We start from the raw sequence: 22,500 nt of genomic DNA on the forward strand, positions 1-22,500 counted from the left end.
CTGCAATTGTAGCACCTTCGACATCTATGTTAGCTGGAGAACAGAAATTTCAGTGGTCAAATCATTGTCAAGAGGCACCTAATACTCTAAAGCGAAAACTGTCTACAGCACCGATCTTGGCTCATCCTGTGCAGATAAAGCATTTGTTTTAACTACAGATGCATCAACTGTAGGGACTGTGCAGAACTGGCACAAAAAGTTCAGATGGACTACGACCGACTGCATATTTTAGTAGAGTTTTATCTAAGACAGAGAGACGATACTCTACATATGATAGAAAACTTCTTTCAGTCGTAATGGCAACTCGTCACTTTCGACAAAATTTGCTTGGAACAAAATTTTTTCTGCGGACTGACCATTTTCCACTCCAATATCTATCTACTGCCAAAGACCCATAGGCCGTCGTGCCAGATGGATAGCGGAATTACAAGAATACTGTTTCGCTACTTGAATACATAAAAGGAGATCAAAATAGAGTGGCGAATGCCCTCAGTCGTCTTAGATTTGGTAATGACGAAGAACAGTTTACTCAGAAAGACAATACGACAAGTCTCGCGTCATTGTTTTCACTCAAATTCGAAAACCAACAAGGTAACGCAATGGTAGAACCGGAAAGGGTCACTCTAGAAGAACTGTACCGATGCCACTCAAGCAAAGAGTTACAGTCGTAGGACCTGGGACAGAACTGGAGCAAATGGAAACATGCCTGAACGTCGTACGAGATAGTGTCAAGACGAAATAGACAAGTGGATGATTACAAAATTCCAACGCTTATAATTTGAATTGCTTTGAATGCGCGAGAAATCTACATTGCACTACCATTTGAGTATGATACGGGAAAAATAAAGTTAGAGAAAATGTCAGAATTAATGGAAGTCTTTGTGTAGACAAGACAAACGTTATGTGTGAAATATTTCAATTTCAAACTGGGCACAAACTGGTGAAAGAGCTACAAGATACATCCTGTGCTGCATAGCCTCGTACAAGACCTTCTCGTGCATCCATGCCCCGTTACTCTATGAGACGACGCCTAATTCCTTGTGTCATGCGGGAACAGGGACAACGGAGCGAGAGGGTTTGGTACAAGGCAAGTAATGTGCGCCTTGGCAAAACGCGTCAGTTTGGAGTATCACTAGATGATCGAATGCAAGATCAAATCATGTATATGATGCGAGAGAAACGGACTAAGGAAGTAACTCTTGTAGGTGTGAGATTTGTTTGGATATGTAATGTGCGTTTGATGCAACAACCAGACAAATGAGAGTAACGGGGGAACACCTTACGTTGTTAATCTGTGCTACAGTCGTAGCATACCAATCGTTGATCTGGAAGTTCGAGACAGACCAAGAGAAAGCCTAGCTCCTGGTGAAAAACCGCTATTGAAGTCACCGAAGCAGTCACGCCCTACCTATCAAGACCGTGGCAAAAGTATGCCAGAAGAAAGATGCAAGCTGTGGAAGAAAGGGATAAATTAGCGTCCTGCGTATGAAAAGAATTGTGTATTTGTGTAACAAAACCAATCATTTCGCCAGAGTGTAATCAAGCGAGGTACTTTTCTTTTTAATTAATTAAATATGATCCTGACCACAGTACAGCCCCCACCCGGCTCTTGGACATCTTCCTACGCCACCGTAAAAGTTTTGCTTCACGCTATCCCCAGATGAAGTCAATAGCCTACTAGCCACTATGATGGCTAATACAAAGTCGAATTCCCAGTGGACACTCGCGCTACCTGTAACGTGATAAGGTTAGGTGACCTGCTTTCAGGCAAAAAGCTGGAACCTGTAGACAAACTTCTAAGCATCTACAATGTTGTGGTGCTAAGATGAAAGAACTTGGAAAATGTGTATTGAATGTAAGGAATCCGAAAAACAAGGCAGAAGCACAGACCAGAGTTTGTTGGACTGAATGAGGCAGCGAACTCCATACTAGGTGCACAGATAGTACAAACGATGGGACTAGTGGAAGTAGGCTATGATTGAATTCAAGTAATAGATGATCCCAAGCTACTGCAACAAAAACTACTCACAGAGAGTAGTTGTAAATGGGGATGGCAAAAGCTGCGACTGCGACAAACTTCATCAACCATTGGAGTCCAGGTGGGACCTCGGGAGTCCAAACCAGAGTTGGTGTCGCAGTCGGTGCCCCTGCGAGTTCCTGGCCAAGCTGCAGGGCATTGCTAAGCACGGCCTACAGCTCCTGCTTAGTGCACATAAACCCATCCAACTGGTTGGGAGCATGACCGTTGCTTCTTATCAAGTGTGAAAATATTGGTAGGACAGAGGACAATGTCGCACCAAATGTGTTCTTTTTCCGACTAAATACTGCACAAGTGTTGGTCCGTGTTTGGACAAAACATTCACCCATACGCATTATAGTGTAAGCATTTCTCTTAGCACGTAATGGCCTTTCCAAAAGTGAATTTCATAAACATAGGTGCTTTATAGCATGCTTTATCCAAAGAAAAATTCAGCTGCCTTTAACGCAAGTTCTTTACTTTAAGAATTACATGCAAAATGGCTGGAGTAACGGGAGGCACTTAATTATACATGTAACCACCATATAAGAATGTCCTATCTAGGCTCAGTCTGTCCGACGCAAAATACATCCCTATTTCCACACAGCCGTTTGCCATTCTTGCGATTTATGTGTGTGTGCGCATGCATGTGCGTTTGTGTCCGTGCGTGTGCGCGTGTGTATGTGTGCCAGTGTATGAGTGCAAAACCTGACTTGCTATCCGAATGTGCTCAATTTCAGTTGAAGTCATTCACATTCTAAACACCTTATTCTTACTGTGTAGTGTGGTTTTACCTTCCTCCTCTTCTTTGCTTTGAACATCTGATTTTGCTTCAAAATGTTTATCAAGAGCAGTTCGTCCTTCCTAAAACACAGAAGCGAATCTTCAACTTCGAGCATCACCAAAATAACAAAGCACTCATCAATAACCATGTAAACCCTACTCTCCCGTTATAATCGCTATTCAACCAAACTTACTATATAACAAAAGAAGTATATCTGAAGCAGACAGAATCTATATACAGCAACCATCCAATTCTGATCACTACAGTCATGTACACTAATGCACAACTCTGCTCATGCCAGGCTCATGCGTCAGGACAACTGGCATAAGTTAACATGTAGAACAGTGTGTGAAGTGTGCCACTTTATGGCATCATCACCTCCTTATCTTATGTGTTAATCAACCCAAGTAAACAACGCCCAATCTGATAACAAATGAAAGACCATTTACACAGTACTGACAATGGCAGGTGAGACGTCTCAGTTGATCAAGATATATGTATGTACACAGAGCAGGAGCATATCAAGACAGAAGATTTATATGCTCCTTTATATGCTCATTTATGGAGCTAAAACTTTGCAAACATGAAGATGAAGTTAGAGCAAAACTATGTCACATATCATGTGGTCAACCAATACCCAAACCAAATGCTGAAATCGTTGACAGATCAACTTGGCAATTTTAGAAACTCTTGAACTATGCTGTAGTTAGAGATGTTCTCACCTCATCAATATATTGTGTTTCTGAATTCAGATCTTGCTGATCAGAAACATGTATTTCTTCTTCTAAAATGCTTGTATTAGTGCTATTTGTCTCAGTTGAACGTGCTTGCACTTTATCCATTACAGTACAGAACATGTCAAACGTGGTTGGTAGACAACCAGACAAGACATCCAACAGACACTTCACTTGTTTACTACGAGAACGAACGTCAGGAATGTCGTCGAACTCCTTAGTGACAGCCCCGGCTTGAAAAAGTGGATACAATACTCTAGCGACGTTGATGCCCTGTAGATCTGGGTAGCGATCTAGAACACGCTCCTCAAACTGCTTGTCGTCACCTTCAGCTGTAGACGCAATGTTGATGATCCGCTTGTTCATACGCCCTTATCAAATGAGCAAACAAAGCTGGTCAATCTCCAGCAGTATCGCTGCTAGTCTCAAGCGAAAAATCATAACTTCAACCGGAATCGAACTGTGATAGGAATGTGCGATACGGATATAATATAATTACCATATTTGGTCACTAACAAACAAAACTTTGCAGACATTTAGCGATCATGGTCTGCTTAGTAATACACAGCTACCTCTTTAAACAAGGGCTGGACATTCTATACTCTTGTTGCTGGATGCGTGCTAAAAGAAGAAACTGCAAGCTCGATCATATCTACGTGATTCACCTCGTTCCACCCTCACCTGGGTGCGTCTGCTAGCTCGTGCAATGTCGTAGGCGGAGACTCAGAAACCGCCATCACATGTCAGTCCACCCACGTATGTGACAGTCGGCCAATAATTTTGCTTAGCTTGTGCGCAAATCAACTCATTTGGCAAACTTTTAATTAATTAAACAGAAAACATCGCTTTTCCTTAGAGGTCACAGAAAATGACCCAATTGACAGGAATTTGATGTATCATGTTGTAAGGTATTGTATCTCTAGTACGGTGTTACGTACGTCATTCCCTTATTCACTCGTGCGCAATTTGAATTTATGTAAATTTGGTTCCAATCCCCATCGGACACAACATCATATGATCAGGGCAGAATGTTTCCAATAACTGCAATAGTGGATGCGACGTTGTTTTCCATTGTCAATCAATCGACTTGCTAACATGTACTTTCTTGTTGGGTCGCTGTACAAGTAAAGGCAAGAAGGGCTAATGAGGTACTTAGTGTGATAGACTCCTCCCACATAATTGTTTGTGCATCAAGAAACAAGGAATTCAAAATCCTGTATGTTGTAACATTGATAGGATGCAGTGGTTGGACTAGTTGTCAGCATGATTTCAGTTGTTCCTATTTTTCAGAAACATGTGTGTGTGTGTGTGTGTGTGTGTGTGTGTGTGTGTGTGTGTGTGTGTGTGTGTGTGTGTGTGTGTGTATGTGTGTGTGTGTGTGTGTGTGTGTGTGTATACATACATACATACATACATACATGCATACATACATACATACATACATATACTGCCATCTCAATATTTTTAAAAACAGAACCTCAAATTTTACAAATATGAATAACCATGATGTAAATAATATTCTAGTAATTGACATGACAGTTTGCTATTCAGGCTGTTGACTAACTGATTGGCTGGGTATATGATTGTCTGTTGATTTTCTGTCTAGTTGTCTGTCTGTCTCATTGTTTGGCTGTATGTCTGTCTGTCTGTCTGTCTGTAACTCTGTCCGCCTGTTTGATCCATATGATATATAAATTTGAAACATAAATTATCATACAATAGCAATAACAGCTAATTATCTCTATCTGCCTCTTGTTTGTTTGTTTACTTTGTCTGGATGTAAGTCTGCCTGTCTGTATGTGCCCTGTTAGTCTGTCTGACTAACCGCATGTTTGCCTGTTTATCTGTCTGTCTGTCTGTTATATATTTCCATTACAGTAAGATTTCCATCAAACTCTACAGCAAACCTGAAGTCCACTAAATGATAATTACTACATAATACATTAGCCCATATGGAGAATAAAACTTAAAAGAAGCTACTTAAATACAAGTTGTGCAAAGTCAGTGTTTCTACTAAGGGTCTTAGGTCCAGAACCGACCATCACGAGTTTTCTTGTCAGCACACCTGCATTCTGTCTGTCTGTCTCACAAATTGTTATAAATACACACTGAAACATCTACATATTATGAACTAAAAGAATGTACAACAACAACCAAGGCTGCAAACAAACTGTAACCTATCTAGCTAACAATTGATCAGAATACGAGTCAAACACTACATGTCTACAGCTAGAGAGTCTACTGAATTTACTGTTTGTCTGTCTGTATGTATGTATGTCTGTCCGCCTGTTTATCTGTCTGAGTCTGTCTGCAAATGTAAGTCCATTGCTTTTTAGTACAACAACAACATGTGTGCAAGCATACGTACGATATTAAATAGAATAGAGCAAATGTCTGTTTGTCTGTTTGCCTTGTCTGTCTGTCTGTCTGTCTGTCTGTCTGTCTGTTGTCTAAATATATATATATATATATATATATATTGGCAGACAGATAGACAGATTGACAGACATACTGTAAAGACACTGGTAATCAATGAGTGTTTTTCAATTTGAGTCTCTTCTTCTGAGATTGCTAGAAGCATAAGCTAATAGTCTTAAAGCAAAAACCCTTTGTAAACTCATAAAAAGTTTGATCTAGCTTTTGCGCTTGCAGACTCCCATATATTGACCTTTAGTCCTAATTATCCAATTAGGCATGACGTCCACTTTACAAAAAATCTCTAGAAATTAGGAGTTAGGCAATTTATTGCCAAAAGTACCCCCAACGAAACAATAAAACTCGTAAACAGATGAAATTATAAGTTTAGAAACTCTCCAACTATATCCTAGCTACCACGTTGTCTTTCATGTAGCTGATTAGAAATCAATACCATGCAGGTACTCACCTCACGAGTAGCTTGTGTTTCTGTCTTGAGCTCTGGTTGATCAGAAACATGTGCTTGCTCTTGTAGAACGCCTATCTCAGCTAGACGTGCTTGCTCTTTATCCATCACAGTACAGAACTTGTCAAACGTGTTTGACGGACCACGAGACAAGACATCCAACAAACTTTCCACTTGCTCATTACGAGAACGAATGTCTGATATCTCGTCAAACTCCTTCTTAGTGATAGCGCCGACTTGAAAAAGAGGATGCAATACTCTAGCGACGTTGAGGCTTCGCAGTAAATCTGGGTAGCGATCTAGAACACGCTCCTTAAACTGCCTGTCGCAATCGTCAGCTGTATAGGCCAAGCTGACGATCCGCTCGTCGATAAGCCTCTACGAAATAAGCAAACAAATCTGGGTACTCTTCAGCAGTACTGCTGCTAGTCTAAAGCGTAAAATTGTAAATTCTAGAAGAACTGAGCTGTGATAGGGATGTGCTATAGTTACGCATATATTATAATTATCATATTTGGTCAACAACAAGTAAAGTTATTTGTAGACATTTACAGAATGTGTTCTGTTTAGTATTGCACATCTTCATCTACAGACAAGCATTGCACATTCTATAAACTTGTCAGCTGGGTGCGTGCTACAAGAAGAAACGCAGGCTCGATCTTATCTACGCGATTCACCTTACTCCACGCCAACCCTGGGAGGGTTTGCTAGCTCGTGCCATATGTCATCAGCTGAGATTCAGAAACCACCTGAGTAGCTATCACATGTCAGTCAACCCACATATGTCACGGTTGGCCAAAAATCTAGCTTAGCGTGTAGACAAATCAACTCATTTGGAAAACGTTTCATTAAGCAGGAAAAAGCGACTTTTCTATAGAGCCACATGAAATGTCTTTTTTGACTGGAGCTTAGTGTATCATGTTGGAAGGTATTTTATCTCTCGTATTGTGTTATGTCATTCCCTTATCACTCGTGTGCCATTTGAATCTGGTTTCAAACCCATTGCGCGCAACATCAAATGATCTGGGCAGAATATTTCCAATAGATGCACACCTCGATGTGACGCTGTTTTCCATTGTCACTCAATCGAACTGCTAACCTGTAGTTTCTTGTCGGCTTGTTGTACAGGTAAAAGTAACGAAGGCTAATGAGGTACTTAGTCTGGTAGGCCCCTCCCACATAATGGCATGCATATAATCAAGAAACAAGTAAGTCGACATCCTGCATTTGCGACTTAGATAGGACAAAGAGGTTGAACTACAGTTGTCTGACTTCAGTTGTTGCTATTTTCGGAACTTGGCGTCTTGATATTATCTGCAGCCATTAATTTCTAATCACTGAGTCACACCAAAGCACAAAGATTTCAACTGCCAACTAGGTTCTTGCCTCAGAGCAATACCCTTCAATAAACAAGTCCACAAATGTATAAAGTGTCCATCAGATCACTCAATCACAAGTAAAGATGGAACTCCCCCACTCTGATAACAAAGACAGAACTCATTCACACAGTATTTGCAATTACACGTCTAGTGAGGTTCCAGTCCTTTTGCCACGAGATCAGAATTATAGGAGAGAACTAGTCTACTGACTATGGGTGAATTCTAGATGCAGTTATCACTCAAGACTACACACATAGTACTAGGCAAACTTTAGGTTAGTACCCAATCAAAATCATTGACAGATATAAATCATTGACAGATATACTTACAAGTTAAACTATCCAACCATTCCTACCATGCACTCTGTCTCTTATGTAGCCCATTGCTTATTAGAGATACTCACCTCATGAGTAGCTGGTGTTTCTGTCTTCAGATCTTGCTGATCAGAAACATCTGGTTGCTCTTGTAGAAATCCTGTCTCAGCTAGACGTCCTTCCTCTTTATCCATCACAGTACAGAACTTGTCAAACGTGCTTGATGAACCACGAGCCAAGACATCCAACAAACGCTGTACTTGCTCACTACGAGAAGAAACTTCAGAAATGTCGTCGAACTCCTTCTTAGTGACAGCGCCGTCTGCAAAAAGTGGACCCAATACTCTAGCGACACGGAGGCTTTGAAGTAAATCTGGGTAGCGATCTAGAACACGCTCCTCAAACTGCTTGTCGACACAGCCAGCTGTAGACGCCATGTTGACAATCCGCTGATCGGAAGCCTCTACGAAATAAGCAAACAAAGCTGGTCAATTTACAGCAGTGCTGGCTAGTTCTCAAGCGTAAAATTGTAAATTCGAGAGGAATCCAGTCGTGATGGGATAGAAATGTGCGTCACGCCTACATTATAATTACCATATTTGGTCCAACATCAAACAAAGCCATTTCTAGACATTTCCTGGAGATGGCCTGTTTAGTATTACACAGCCTCATCTCTAGACAAGCATTGCACATTTTAAAATCTTTTTTCAGCTGGGTACGTGCAACAAGAAAAAACTGCAGGCTACTACCTACACCATTCACCTCGCTTAATTAACTCCCACCCTAGGTGCGTCTGCTAGGTCAACCTTGCCATGTCATAGGCGGAGACTCAGAGACCGCCTGAGTAGCCATCACATCATGTCAGTCAACCCACGTATGTGACAGTTGGCCAATAATTTCCTTAACGTGTACACAAATCAACTCATTTGGCAAACGTTTAATAAAACAGGAAACAGCGTCTTTTCTATAGGGTCACACGAAATGATCTTTTTGCCAGTAACTTGGTGTATCATGTTAGAAGGTATTGTATCTCTGGTATGGTGTCACGTCATTTTCTTATCCACTCGTGTGCCATTTGAACTTATGTAAACGATCGATTCGATCCCAATCAAGACACATCATATGATAAAGGCAGAATATTTCCAATAGCTGCAACACTTGATATGCAACGTTGTTTTCCGTTGTCACTTACTCAACCTGCTAACCTGTAGTTTCTTGTCGGCCTGTTGTGCAGGTAGGGGTAAGGAGCGCTAACGAAGTACTTAGTGTCGTAGGCTCCTCCTATATAATGGCATGCATATAAAAAAGAAGGAAGACAAAATCCTGCATTTTGCAAAATTGATAAGATAACTGGTTGAACTAAGAGCATGACTTCAGTTGTTTGTATTTTTAGAAATTGAGTATTATTTACATCATAGCTATTCATATTTGTAAAATTGATGTTCCATTTCGAAAGCATTTGAGATCCATGGCACTACCGAATTTACATGTCAGTTTGCTTTGAGGCTGTTGATTGACTGATTGGCTGAGTATAGAATTTGTCAGTCAGTTGTGTCTGTCTGTCTGTCTCTCTGACTGTCTGTCTGATCCAAATGACATATTAGTTTGAAACAAAACTATCATACAATAGCAATAATAGCTAATTATCTCAGTCTGTCTCCTGTTCGTTTGTCTGTCTGTCTGTATGTCTGTCAGTGGTAGTATATTTTCCTAAATGAAGTTAGATACAATAGCAAGCAAAGGCTACATACAGTTCACATTGTCAAACTGCTGGCAACACGCAAAGTAAATAAAGTAAAGGGACATAGAAGTCCTATTCAACAAAAACTATCTTGTCTGCCTGTCTGATCTACATGACATATTATTCTAAAACATAAACTATCATAAAATAGCAATGACAGCTAATTATCTCCGTCTGTCTCTTTATTTTTTGTTCGTTTGTCTTTCTGTCTGTCTGTGAGTCTGCCTCTGCAAGTGCCCTGTTGCTCTGTCTGTTCATTCGCACGTTTTTATGTTTATCTGGCTGTCTGTGTGCCTTGCCTGTCTTTCTGTATAGCTGTGTGTATGTTTATCTGTCTGTGGTGTGTGTGTGTGTGTGTGTGTGTGTGTGTGTGTGTGTGTGTGTGTGTGTGTGTGTGTGTGTGTGTGTGTGTGTGTGTGTGTGTGTGTGTGTGTGTGTCTTTTGTCTCTCTGTCTGTCTCTCTGTTAGTCTGTCAATAGTGGTATATTTTTATAAATAATAAATAGAACCTAAAACATGCACATTTCATAAAGTAAAAGAAGGTCCAGTGACCACCAAGACTGCAAAGATCAAAAACACTAAACTATCCATAGATAACTAATGCTCAGAATACGAGTGAAACTGTACATGTCTACGATTAGAGAGTACTGAATTGTCTGTCTGTCTGTCTGTCTGTCAGTTTCTGTCTGTCTGTCTATCTGTCTGTCTATCTGTCTGCCTGTCTGCCTGTCTGTCTGTCAGTCTATCTGTCAGTTAGAAAATGCAACAAGGCTGAATTCCGTTCCTACTGGAGAAAAAAATTGAGTGTAATCCTACAGAGATGCAATGCTAAAGTCTTGCTGAAGAAGATTGACAGACTTCATTTACAAAGTTCTAGTGCTGATATAGCTTTAGACTGCGAACTTCAAAGTAGCATTCATTAGTGGGTTTTAGATTTCAGTAGCGACTATTATGTTTCGACTTCCTATGATGTACGTAGTGCCTTGTATGTTCAATAAATGATATCTGTCAGTCAGTCAGTCAGTCAGCCTGTCGGTCGGTCAGTCTGTCTGTCTGTCAGTCAGTCAGTCTGTCAGTGAGTATGTCAGTCAGTCAGTCAGTTAGTCAGTTGGTCGGTCGGTCGGTCTGTCAGTCAGCTGGTCGTTCAATCTGTTGGTCGGTTTGTCTGTTAGTCGGTTGGTTTGGCAGTCGATCGGTCTGTCAGTCGGTCGGTTTGTCAGTCAGTCGGTCTATCGGTCTGTTGGTCAGCTTGTCGGTTTGTATGTCTGTCTCTCAATCTGTCTGTCGGTGGGTCCGTCAGTAGGTCTGTCGGTCTCTCTGTTTGTTGGTGGGTCGGTGGATCGGTCTGTTGGTCAGTAAATCTGTCTGTAGTTGTGTCTGTCTGTCGGTCGTTCCATCTGTCGGTCAGTCGGTCGGTCGGTCAGTCTTTCAGTCGGTCAGTCAGTCTTTCAGTCAGTCAGTCAGTCAGTCAGTCAGCCAGCCCGCCCGCGAGCCAGCCAGCCAGCCAGCCAGCCCCTATGTGTCTGTCAAAGGTAGTATATTTTCATAAATAGACACTAAAACCTCCAAATATCATAAACTAAAGAATGTGCAGAAACCATCAAGACCGGACACAAAACAATAAACAGTCTATAGCTAACAAATGCTCAGAATATGAGTCAAACTCTACATGTCCACGACCAGAGAGTCTACTGAGTTTTCTGTCTGTTTGTCTGTCTGTCTATCACATATAATTGAACTTTTATCTCTGATACATTTTGCAATGCAGGGTACTATGTACTGTCCAACTACTAGTAGTGTTCATCAACAAAACTAAGCTAAAATTGATACTCGCGTAAAACAAATGAAGACTACACTTAAAAACTACAGTGTACAAGCAAAGCCTTCAGTACCAGCTAGTGGCTAAAACTAAAAGAATGTCCAGCGACCACCAAGGCAGCAACAAAACACTAAACTATCTATAGGTAACTACTGCTCAGAATACAAGTCAAACTGTACACGTCCAAGACTAGTGAGTCAACTGAGTTCTCTGTCTGTCAGTCTGTCTGTCTGTCTGTCTACAAACTGCAAGTCATCTGTTTCTAGTATAACCTCAAGTTGTGTACCAGTACACAATATATTGATTTAAAAGAACAAATGTCTGTTTGTCTGTCTGTTTGTCTGTCTGTCTGTTGCCTAAATATATGTACTTAGGCAGACAGATAGACAGATTGACCGACATAAGGACAGTGGTAATTAATGTGTGTCTCCAGTGATTGCCAAAAGCACAGCTAATAGTCTAAACATGCAATAAAGAACCTTTGAACACACTCGAAATACCTGATCTACCAGCGACCAGCAACCATCCAAGTCACACTGATGTACAAACATTTCAACTGCCAGTCTCATGCCTCAAGACAATAGTCTTCAGTTACAAGTCAAGCAATGTGTGAGGTGACACCATTTCCCCCTATTTCATGTGTTACTCAATCCCAGTTAATTAATTAAACAGCTTCCTATCTGATAACAAAGAAAGTATCTATTCACACAGTAATGGCAATGTGTCAATCACTATGCCCGCAAGTGGGTCTCTACTCTCATCTGGGCAAGCACCAACACTGCAGATGAGTCCAGCAGGGTACATGTTTCCGTGTAGTACACACGGCGATCAATGCAATTACAACTGAGGATCGTTCTAATACTAGTTCTAGAACTAGAATATTGACGGGGGGAGACAAGTTCTGTAGCGTTCGATTGGTAGTTCTACTAGTTCTGTCTAGCGAGTTGCAACGGTTGCAACTGTTACGCTCTAAAATGCAAAATTCCCGGAGGTGGCCGAAGTGAAATGGCGGGTACAGATGCTGAGGCCGTTGTGGACGTTCTGGTTGGTTATAATGAGCACTCGTGGCGACCATCGGCTTGGCAGACATCAGAAGGAACGACATTTGGAACTGATTACAGTGACCTTCTCGGCGCGAGAAGTCCCAAAAGCGAAAGCGAAAGCACTGCTGATGTTCAAACAGACTACAACAAGAGTGGAGTCGAAACGCCACGCTACTTCGTATTGACCTTTACCGGAAGTATGAGGCTTTGCGCATGCTCAACTTGCTAACAGTTCTCAGCGTTCGTTTGCTAGCATGAGTTCTAACAGTTCTGACAGTTCCAGTTCTAGAACTGGGACTAGTATTCCAACGCACCCTCAGTTCTCAGTCGAATTTTCATTTTCTTACGTTACCTCGTTACAGAAGCCTCGCACCATAGCGCGAGGAGATGGTTATCTAATTATCTAGTTGTATCGGTAGGCGCCTCGCGTTTGTGAGTAACACGTCAAACGCAATTTTCAGACCGTCTACCGAAACACCAAGTCCTAAATCTTTTAACTAGACAATACGTATTTGTTGAAGCTCTAGTCAATGTTTGCCGATATCAATTTCTATGTCAGTAACTACCATACCACTGTCGCTACAACGGAACTGAGTGCGTATATACCTAGACTGTACAGGTCACGATAATAAAACGACGGCTACCTATACCAGGCCTATAAACGTAATTTAGCGCTTTCGGTCCGGAGAACGCCGATGTCCTGTATTCCATATCACGCGTTGTTGGCCTGACTGACGACAGGAAATCTCAAACAATACCTAGAAAGGCGACGAATCCACTAACACTCTGGCACGTATGATGGCACGTAGCATACGCTAATGTTTTTTCAATGTCTAGAAACTGTACAATGCATTGAACTAAGCACGGGCGCGTTTCTTTCGCCGTAGTCACTACCAGGAAGTTTGCATGTTTACTTCCATGACAGCTATCGACTGTTTTAGATGCAGCACAGTGTAGTAAAGGATTGATTGTAGCATGGGACGTGTGAACAGTTGGCGGGGAAGATGAAGGCGGGGAGAGACCGGCTCGAGTCTAGATCGCAACGCCCGCAAGTGAATCTTTACTCGCACACCAACCCTGCAAGTGAGCCAAGCTGGGTACATGTTTCTGTGTAGTCGGTCTCTCAGTCGAATTTACATTTTCTTACGTTACCTTGTTGTTGTCTTACCTGTAGGTAGACGTGTTCTAGTCTTGTGAGCTTGCACTCTCCCAGCCTCACGATCGGATTTCAAGAATTTAAAGAGCTAAAAAGACACGAAGATGCAGACCGGCAGTCGGTTGTCGGACGTTGTAAATTCGTACGGGAACCTCGCATCATAGCGCGAGGAGATTGTTTGGTGCGATGCTAGCATCGTTTGACGTCCAAAAATTACGTCACAAAGCTTGACCAATCACAGGGAAGCTTGTCTTTGCAGTCTTGGAATTTTCACACCATTTACCTACGAGAACAATGGAGGGTCGTCGCGCTTCGAAGCGAGTTCGTAGGCCTGTCGCCGATCCTGAAATGCTCAATTTGGAGTACGTGGACTTTAACGGTGATGAAGAGGAAGAGTTGGGAGTCACCGATAATGACTCTGATTGGGACGATGAGTTTCAGCGTCGAATTGATGCCCAGGCTGCAGTCCTGGGGGCTGAAGAGTCCGATCAGGAAAAGGACAAGCCCACGGAGTAAGCTTTGCAAGTGCTTCTGTTCATTTTTGTTTTGTATCTGCCGAGCTAGAACGTTTTTCGACTGTGTTCTTCGACTTCCGGTTTGCACGACGTCAGCCCTCGCGTCGGCCGTTGCACCGCAGCCGAACTATTTCGTCGTGTTGCTTAGCATCGTTTTCTAGAGAGAAGTAAACGCTGCAACTGCGTAGAGGTATATCTGCAACGCGTTTTTTCGAAGCTGGTCGCGTAATTTTGATTAGGGCTACGTGTACAGTAGGGCGACCGTTTTGTGTTTGGTATGATTTTGAATCTTCTTCTTGGCAGTGACGAGTCGGGTGTAACAGGAGCGGAGGAAGAGGAGGGTGACGATGATGAGTTTGCGGACTTGCTCGCAGCCGACGTTCCTGGACCAAGCGCAGCGACTGTTCGACCACGGTATCTTGTTTCTGGTTTTGTATTAATTGCTTGCGGTTTCTGTATGTGTGGATTGAATTTTCAAACTCCTTCATCTCCTTTACAGGCAACGTAAAGGAGCCAGTAGAGAAGGAGTGGGTGGCTCCATTCTACCATCCAGACCGGAATAAGAAGTACACGTTAACAGTAAATCTGCTTTTTGTCTGATGTAGGTAATTCAGTGTGTTTTGGATTTGAAGCCATGACTCCTGCTTCCCTAATGTGTCTCTGCCGAAAGGCAGAAGAAGGCCGTGTGATGCAGAAGAACAGTATGTGCATTTATTGGTGTAGGGCCAAGTTTTAATTAATAATTAATTAATTTTGTAGAAGGCTGGTTGGTCTTGGTCTCCATCATCCTGATTGCTGCGATATGGATGGGGTCTGGAGTGTCAGGTAAGTGTGCCACAGTACAAACTTGATGCTAAGTAGTATTTTTAGCATTGATTACTGAATTTGAATTACTTCAGAATTGTGATTTCGAACCTACCAGAAATCCAGGCCCCTAGCTTCCAGCAGGTATGGTGGGACCATCACCAATCCAATTGTTTCGTGTCTTTTTTCTCTATGCCATCCTCCAGGATATTGCTCGACATACCAACACAAAGGGACGATATCGCGCTGAGTCTTTGAACTGCCAGTGGCAGCACGACATCTACCCACAGGAGCTGGCGGCCTTGTTTGGCCTCCTCTTGGGCATGGGAATTGTCCGGTTGCCAGCTATAACAGATTACTGATCTCATATACGATTTCTTGGACACGTTGATTACAAGTCTGTGATGTCTTGCCGGTGGTTTAGTGCCATCATGCGAGCATTTATGGTATGTCATTGTCTATAGGCAAGCTGTTTGTCTGTAAAGTTTTGATGTAAGTTGTGAATAGATGAACACTTTTATACCACCAAGGCTTCCTCAGATCGCACCTGGTCTGGCTGCAGCTGAACCAGCAGCTGCTGCACCACCAGCAACTGAACTACCAGCAGCTGCACCACCAGCAGCTGAACCAGCAGTTAGCTGCACCACTAGCAGCTGCACTACCAGCACCACCAGCTGCTGCACCAGCAGCCAGACCAGCTCAACCGCCAGCAGACCAGCAATCGTACAATGCAGGTGTGCCTGAGGACAGAGACTGTTTAAGTTTCGTCCTGTTCTCCACCATGTAAGTACTGCGTAAGTTTTATAATAATGCAGATGTCATTGCAATTACATTTTCAGATCAAGCAAACCTGCCGCCAGCTCTACAATCTGGGCCAGACATTTGCATAGACGAACGAATGCTCCTTTTTAAAGGTAATCTGCTGGCACTTGGTTGTTGTGTTTGTTTGTTCTAATGCATGTTTTCACAGGTAGATCTGGTATGAGTAAATCTGCTCTTTGTCTGATGTGATTAATTCAGTGTGTTTTGGATTTGAAACCATGACTCCTGCTTTCCTAATGTGCCTCTTCCGAAGGGCAGAAGAAGGCCGTGGGATGCAGAAGAACAGTATGTGCATTTATTGGTGTAGGGCAAGTTTTAATTAATAATTAATTAATTTTGTAGAGGGCTGGTTGGTCTTGGTCTCCATCATCCTGATTGCTGGATACAGATGGGGGTCTGGAGTGTCAGGTAAGTGTGCCACAGTACAAACTTAATGCTAATTAGTGTCTTTAGCATTGATTACTGAATTTGAATTATTTCAGAATTGTGATTTCGAACCTACCAGAAATCCAGGCCCCCAGCTTCGTCGCCAAGTCACCATTTGGCAACCACTTTTAGTTGGTTGGCTAAATGAACAGTGTGGTCGCCAATTTAGCGACTAGAAATATTGGTAGTCTCTAGTCTTTGGTGGCAGCAGCTCTTGGATGCGAACCACCTGCTCAGCAGATGTTTTGCGTTCAGCTTTCTTCTTCTACCATTTAGTGGCACTCTTGTGACGTATGCCGCCTACTTAGCACCTTCTTACATATCCTGTAACAACGTATCACCTAGCAATCTATTGCGAGTCATTGCTATTCTCTGGTACACCATCGTTTTTACAGACTCTAGTGCCTGTACCGATCTGATTGGTCTGTGCCATCAGCTCCAGACAAATCCAACTAATGACCCGCAGCCGCGCCAAACAATTGTGGTCACTCCTATCCTTCATAAGCTCCACCAACAAATCCAAGTTAAAAGCTCTATCATTGACAAGACGCTGTTGCGCAACAGCTTCTCCCGAATGAAACATGAAATTCTCAGCCAATCATAGTTGAAGGTGACGGCAACTGCCTATTTAGATTCTTTTCTATGCTGTTCAAAGAATCTGACCATCTTGTATTGAGACAAATAAACACTATTATGCAGATGTTTGCAAACGGTGGGAGTAGGAAGTGTCCAAACAAACAGCTTTTCCCCAGCAATCTGCCTGACTGTCTTTCTATCAAAAGAACTAGACCAAGGTGTACGTCCAGAAGCTCATACGTCTCCTAGTGCTACATAGTAAGAAAGGTTGTTCAGACAAAAGTTTCTGCATGTGAAATCTAGGCGTTTCAGAGATTAACACAGCTAGCCATAGGAAACCACGTGGGGTGTGGGGTTTTCCCTCCAGAGTTGCCGGATGTCCTGTACTCAGCAAATCAGTAGTGGCACTGAGTCATATAGAGAATTTAATTTAAAAAACTCTCAAAGAATGCTCATGTCTTATTGATGGATAGCCAGGATGTGGATGTGATGACAAACCACATAATCACGTTATTAAATTACAAAACCACACAAGCACATTTTGTTTGGTTGTAGCTATACAATTAGTGGAAAGTTTCTATAAAATATGAATACTCATACTATTACATAAAGAGAACCCCAAGTACCACACTGTAGATTGAAGTGTTTACTAGCCGATGTTCATCCAACATTACTGCAAATTCCTAGTTAGGTCTTAATTTAATGTCAAATATGAGAATCTGGGAAAGGGTCTCAACAGTGATAGTAATGACTTGTTTACTTCTGGAATCTCTGACTTAGAAACTAGTGAAAGTTTGGCGACCACCCGTTCCTCTAGGTTGCCAAACTGGCGACTAGATTCAAACACATTTTTCGAACCCTGCAGCTTCCTGCAGTTATGGTGGGACCATCACCAATCCAATTGTTTCGTGTCTTTCTCGATGCTGTCCTCCAGGATATTGCTCGGCATACCAACACAAAGGGGCGATATCGTGCTGAGTCTTTGAACTGCCAGTGGCAGCACGACATCTACCCACAGGAGCTGGAGACCTTGTTTGGTCTCCTTGGGCATGAGAATTGTCCGGTTGCCAGCTATAACAGACTACTGATCTCATAAGCGATTTCTTGGACACGTTGATTTCAAGTCTGTGATGTCATGCGAGCATTTATGGTATGTCATTGTCTATAGGCAAGCTGTTTGTCAGTAAAGTTTTGATGTAAGTTGTGAATAGATGAACACTTTTACACAAGCAAGGCTTCCTCAGATTGCACCTGGTCTGGCTGCAGCTGAACCAGCAGCAGCTGAACTACCAGCAGCTGCACCACCAGCAGCTGCGCCAGCAGTTAGCTGCACCACAAGCAGCTGCACTACCAGCACTACCAGTAGCCAGACCAGCTCAACCGTCGGCAGACCAGCAACCAGTAGACCAGCAACGGTACAATGCAGGTGTGCCTGAGGACAGAGACTGTTTAAGTTTTGTCCTGCTCTCCACCATGTAAGTGCAGCGTAAGTTTTATAATAATGCAGATGTCATTGCAATTACATTTTCAGATCAAGCACACCTGCTGCCAGCTCTACAATCCCGGCCAGAACATTTGCATAGACGAACGAATGCTCCCGTTTAAAGGTAATCTGCTGGCACTTGGTTGTTGTGTTTGTTTGTTCTAATGCATTTTTTCACAGGTAGATCTGGTATGAAACAGCACATGCCCAGAAACCCATCAAATGGGGGTTAAAGCTATAGGTCCTAGCAACATCATGGGACCCAAACTTCTCCATGGGAGGCGGCTACGTTGTTGATTTTGAGGTATACCTTGGCTATCAGGAAGGCGCTTGACCTCCAGGGTTGTCATGGAGCTCCTGCAACCCCGTAACCCTGACGCACCAGCAAGGTCTCTCGACAAAGGGTACCATCTATACCTTGACAACGATTATTCATCAAGTAGTGTTTGGTTGTGTTTGTTTGTTTGATTGAGGAGATTTCCACCAATGTTGTTTGTTCTTTAGAACAAGTTTTTGAAAAGCTGAGAGACATACACAAGAAAAGCAGCTGGCATAATACGTTGATTAAGTCGTGGTTTCCACCCTAGCTGAAGGGCAAATTGTGCCTGGAGGTGGACCAGAGAGAGACAGTGCCTCTATGTAGTCTGGAAAGATAGCGTGGATTGTGCCTTGCTCACCACCATACACGCTGGCACGTATGATGGCAACATCGTGGAGCGTAGGAGCAAGGCCACCGGGGGTATAGGACTTTAGTTTAGCTAAGTAGATGTGCTGCAGGTTGACATGATCTCTTTCAGATGCAGCAAAGGAAGTGCCAGCACCTGCAGTCATTCCAGACTACAACAAGCTCATGGGAGGTGTCGACCTCTTCGACCAGATGAACAGCTTGTATGCGGTCTTGACGAAGATTTTCTGTTGACCTATGGTTTACCTCCTCAACTTCCTCGAGACCGCTACCACCAATTTGTACATCTTATATAGAAGCTGTACAGACAACAAGGTGATTTTGCTTATATGAGTTGTACAGTTGATATTAATAGTCACCTATCTTTAAATCACTCATAAAAATTTCATTCTGAAGCTGGTCGAAGAGTTAGTTGCTGGTCTAAGTGCCAGCAACGAGTACCAGGCTCAGCGCGCTGGAGGGCGACCTGGCAACGTCGCTGCGGCTCCTGACTACATGAAGCCAATGTATCACATGCCGGCGTGGATGCTAAAAACTTGTTCAGGACGACAGTATGCAAACATAGCATCTACCAGTACTGCAATCGACTGTCATTATTTTTAGGTGTATTGTATGTAGGTTACTGGAGAACCATCGAACATGTATTTATATCTGTTGTGTAGATTGTGGTATTTTTTATGTTTTACTGGTCAGAAATTGTTTTAAGGTTTATCATCAGTATAGTATGTTAGGTGAATGATGTAGACTAGAGGTAAGTAGATTAAAACGTGAAAGGCTGGAGGATCAAGAAGAATTAATGTAAATAGTTGTATATGGTTGTAGTTATGATGTGGTAATCACAGTCTTGGCTTGAAGGAGAGTAAGTGTGTTTGATACTAGGGCTGGAACTACTAGGTAGCTCTGTGCCTACAATTATTACCTTGACAGATAAAGGGGCGTGTTCCATGTCTGGAAGTTTCCTTTTTGGGGGTACTCCTGTAGTTGAAATCAACATTTTCCTGTTGCTGTGACGACGTAATACATGTGTGCCAAATCGCCCTTCGAAATTCGCAAGGATGTATTTACAATCGATTTTCTTCTTGCTCTAAGTGCCTGGTGGTGTCTGCGAGGCCCGACAACGTGAAAATCAAATGGCTAGCTAGGCAGCCTTCTCGCCAGTCAGAAACGTCTTCCTAGGAGTTCACTAACACGATGAGCTCTTCATCAACTGTTCAAATCGACGGCATAATGACGAAAATTGAAAGCGAAGCTATCGTGGAATGCGACCACGCCCCACCACGTGAAAATCAAGAGATAATGATTGTATCTAAACGAAGCCTCCAGTAACTGACTCAGTTTAGAATAAATTACAATACTTAAAACAAAACAGTCACACTATCAAATACAAGCAAAGCTAAAAGAGCCACAATATACTCACATGATTGACTGGTGTCAGCATTAATTAATTAATTAATTAATTTTAGATTCAAACATAATATAAAATGCAAAAGGTTTAGTTATTGCAAACATTTTGTAATCCAAGGATGCAGAATACTCTGACCTATACTGATACAAAGCTAAACAGCTAATTAGTGATAGGTAAGCAACTCGGAATGTAGCTACAATTGATTAATTAATAGAATCTGATCGATTCCCAACTGTCTCATTCGATCAGCTACTCGTGTTTGAGAGCTCCCAACAGTACGCTCTACCACTATCAGTATGCAACTTGTAGAGTGTGGGCTCTTGATCACCTTTCTTATTCCAAGTGCAGATCACTCTTTCAAATGTAATGTCAGTGTTAACCACTGTTGCCCAGTCCACCTCAACAACTCCCAAGTAATAGCAATTAGCCAAATCAGATCATCTATGAGCAGCTACACGGCAAACCTCACGCACAACAAAGACTGGGATGTCTGTAATTCTGAAACAGACACCAAGTACAGCATAGCCATACTCACAAATTGTGCTCTTCTAAACATTAGCACTGAAATCAAATAGAGACATTATATGCGTTTGTTTCAGTATGTAACTTAGCTACAATACGAAATCAATTGCAGGTGTAGGAACTTGAAGCAAAGAAATTTTCTGGTCGATCTGATGCTACAACTAGGAGAAGATCGACAGCAAAGTATTAGAAAACAAACCTGCATGAAACGTCATCAATAGTAAATTCGAATTGATATGCCTGTACAATTGTCAATATTTGATCAATATTGTGGTAAACAACAAAACAGTATAGCTGAGACACCTATCTAGCAGGATTGAGTTTCAAAACATTTTTGGACACAGTTTACTTAATTATGTTTGTTCTATATAATACATACACACCAACATACGCACATACATTTGCACAAACACACACACACACACACACACACACACACACACACACACACACACACACACACACACACACTTATCATCAAGAGACATCTATCAATCTGACAGGCTCAATTAACTGTTGAGTTTTCACTCAATCAATTTGCATATAGTGTTGAGACAAAAACTGCTCTCACACTGAAAGTGCCTTTACTCAATGGTACATCAAAATAATAGGCACATGACAATTATACCCCTTCGCTCTCACAATTAACAAAACAACTAAACTAAGTTGTGTATGCAAGAAAGACTCACTAAGTATATGCAATTCTGCTTGACCATCAGTGTCAAGACCATCAATGCAAACACACTTATATAGGATAACGTGTGCTAGCAAAGTGATGAACCAAACAGAAACAGACAAAAACTAAAAATGTGATACAAATTCAAAAACGTTCACAGTATCACATAAAAAGTACCAATTGTTAAGATGCGGTTTCTGATCGCTGTAACTCGGCCTTCAAATCACTTCGTCGTGCTTTCACACGTTTCTCTGTTATCATCCAATTGAGCAAACTAGGTGCATACTGTGATGTATACGTGACTGTGAGAGTTGGCTGTGTGCTTATCCAACCCTATAAAAACATCACACAAGGAACAGTCACCAACAGACTGACATAACTACAAATTCTACAATCATCACTACAATTCAACGAATTCAAAATTACATCACCTCTTGCACATTAGATGCCATTGCCTTGATGATCAGCTCGGCACACCTCTTCACCTTCATTCCGGTTGCAATAAGTTTGTCTGTCTTTCCAAATGCTTTTGCCATCGGCAAGAAGAGAATTCTTACTGACATTTGTGATAACAGGACCAGGCATTATGTTACACACTGAAATGCCCTTGCTGGTCATCTGAAAAGAGAAAAAAATATTAGATCAAATAGTATTTAAACAACAAATGGTCTTGTCTGAGTAATGTCACACTATCACAGCTTCATCCTTCTAATCAAAT

General features: G+C 42.1%; 3 protein-coding genes across 4 annotated transcripts in view; 1 reads left to right on the forward strand and 2 right to left on the reverse strand.

Moving 5' to 3' along the window:
- The window catches only part of LOC134176442 (uncharacterized), a 9,931-nt gene extending 1,363 nt beyond the window's left edge, over window positions 1-8,568 (reverse strand). The window contains exons 1-3 of the mRNA XM_062643113.1: window positions 8,199-8,568; window positions 6,420-6,794; window positions 2,783-2,881 (exon numbers count right to left, since the gene is read on the reverse strand). Coding sequence (XP_062499097.1) covers window positions 2,783-2,881; window positions 6,420-6,794; window positions 8,199-8,546 — 822 coding nt within the window. The 5' untranslated portion in view covers window positions 8,547-8,568. The remainder of the gene's footprint in view (window positions 1-2,782; window positions 2,882-6,419; window positions 6,795-8,198) is intronic.
- Window positions 8,569-14,059: 5,491 nt separating this feature from the next.
- Window positions 14,060-20,033, forward strand: LOC134198262 (uncharacterized). Of its 2 annotated transcripts, XM_062667623.1 has the most exons (10): window positions 14,060-14,380; window positions 14,687-14,811; window positions 14,883-14,949; window positions 15,016-15,084; window positions 15,143-15,208; window positions 15,283-15,633; window positions 18,223-18,486; window positions 18,543-18,618; window positions 18,675-18,933; window positions 18,999-19,044. In XM_062667623.1, the coding sequence occupies exons 1-6, from the start codon at window positions 14,163-14,165 to the stop codon at window positions 15,443-15,445; spliced, it is 708 nt and encodes a 235-aa protein (XP_062523607.1). In that variant the 5' UTR covers window positions 14,060-14,162; the 3' UTR covers window positions 15,446-15,633; window positions 18,223-18,486; window positions 18,543-18,618; window positions 18,675-18,933; window positions 18,999-19,044. The 2 variants fall into 2 exon arrangements, 1 of the variants encoding a protein (XP_062523607.1); XR_009972804.1 differs by lacking the exons at window positions 14,060-14,380; window positions 14,687-14,811; window positions 14,883-14,949; ... (1 more) ...; window positions 15,143-15,208; window positions 15,283-15,633 and adding exons at window positions 18,143-18,161; window positions 19,292-19,494; window positions 19,576-20,033 and having other exon boundaries at window positions 18,999-19,233.
- A 2,073-nt stretch (window positions 20,034-22,106) lies between these two features.
- The window catches only part of LOC134176443 (dehydrogenase/reductase SDR family protein 7-like), a 4,819-nt gene continuing 4,425 nt past the window's right edge, over window positions 22,107-22,500 (reverse strand). The window contains exon 5 of the mRNA XM_062643114.1: window positions 22,107-22,400. Coding sequence (XP_062499098.1) covers window positions 22,224-22,400 — 177 coding nt within the window. The 3' untranslated portion in view covers window positions 22,107-22,223. The remainder of the gene's footprint in view (window positions 22,401-22,500) is intronic.

The sequence above is a fragment of the Corticium candelabrum genome, chromosome 2 (genome assembly GCF_963422355.1).
Source record: "Corticium candelabrum chromosome 2, ooCorCand1.1, whole genome shotgun sequence".
In the NCBI taxonomy this organism is placed as follows: Eukaryota; Metazoa; Porifera; class Homoscleromorpha; order Homosclerophorida; family Plakinidae; genus Corticium; species Corticium candelabrum.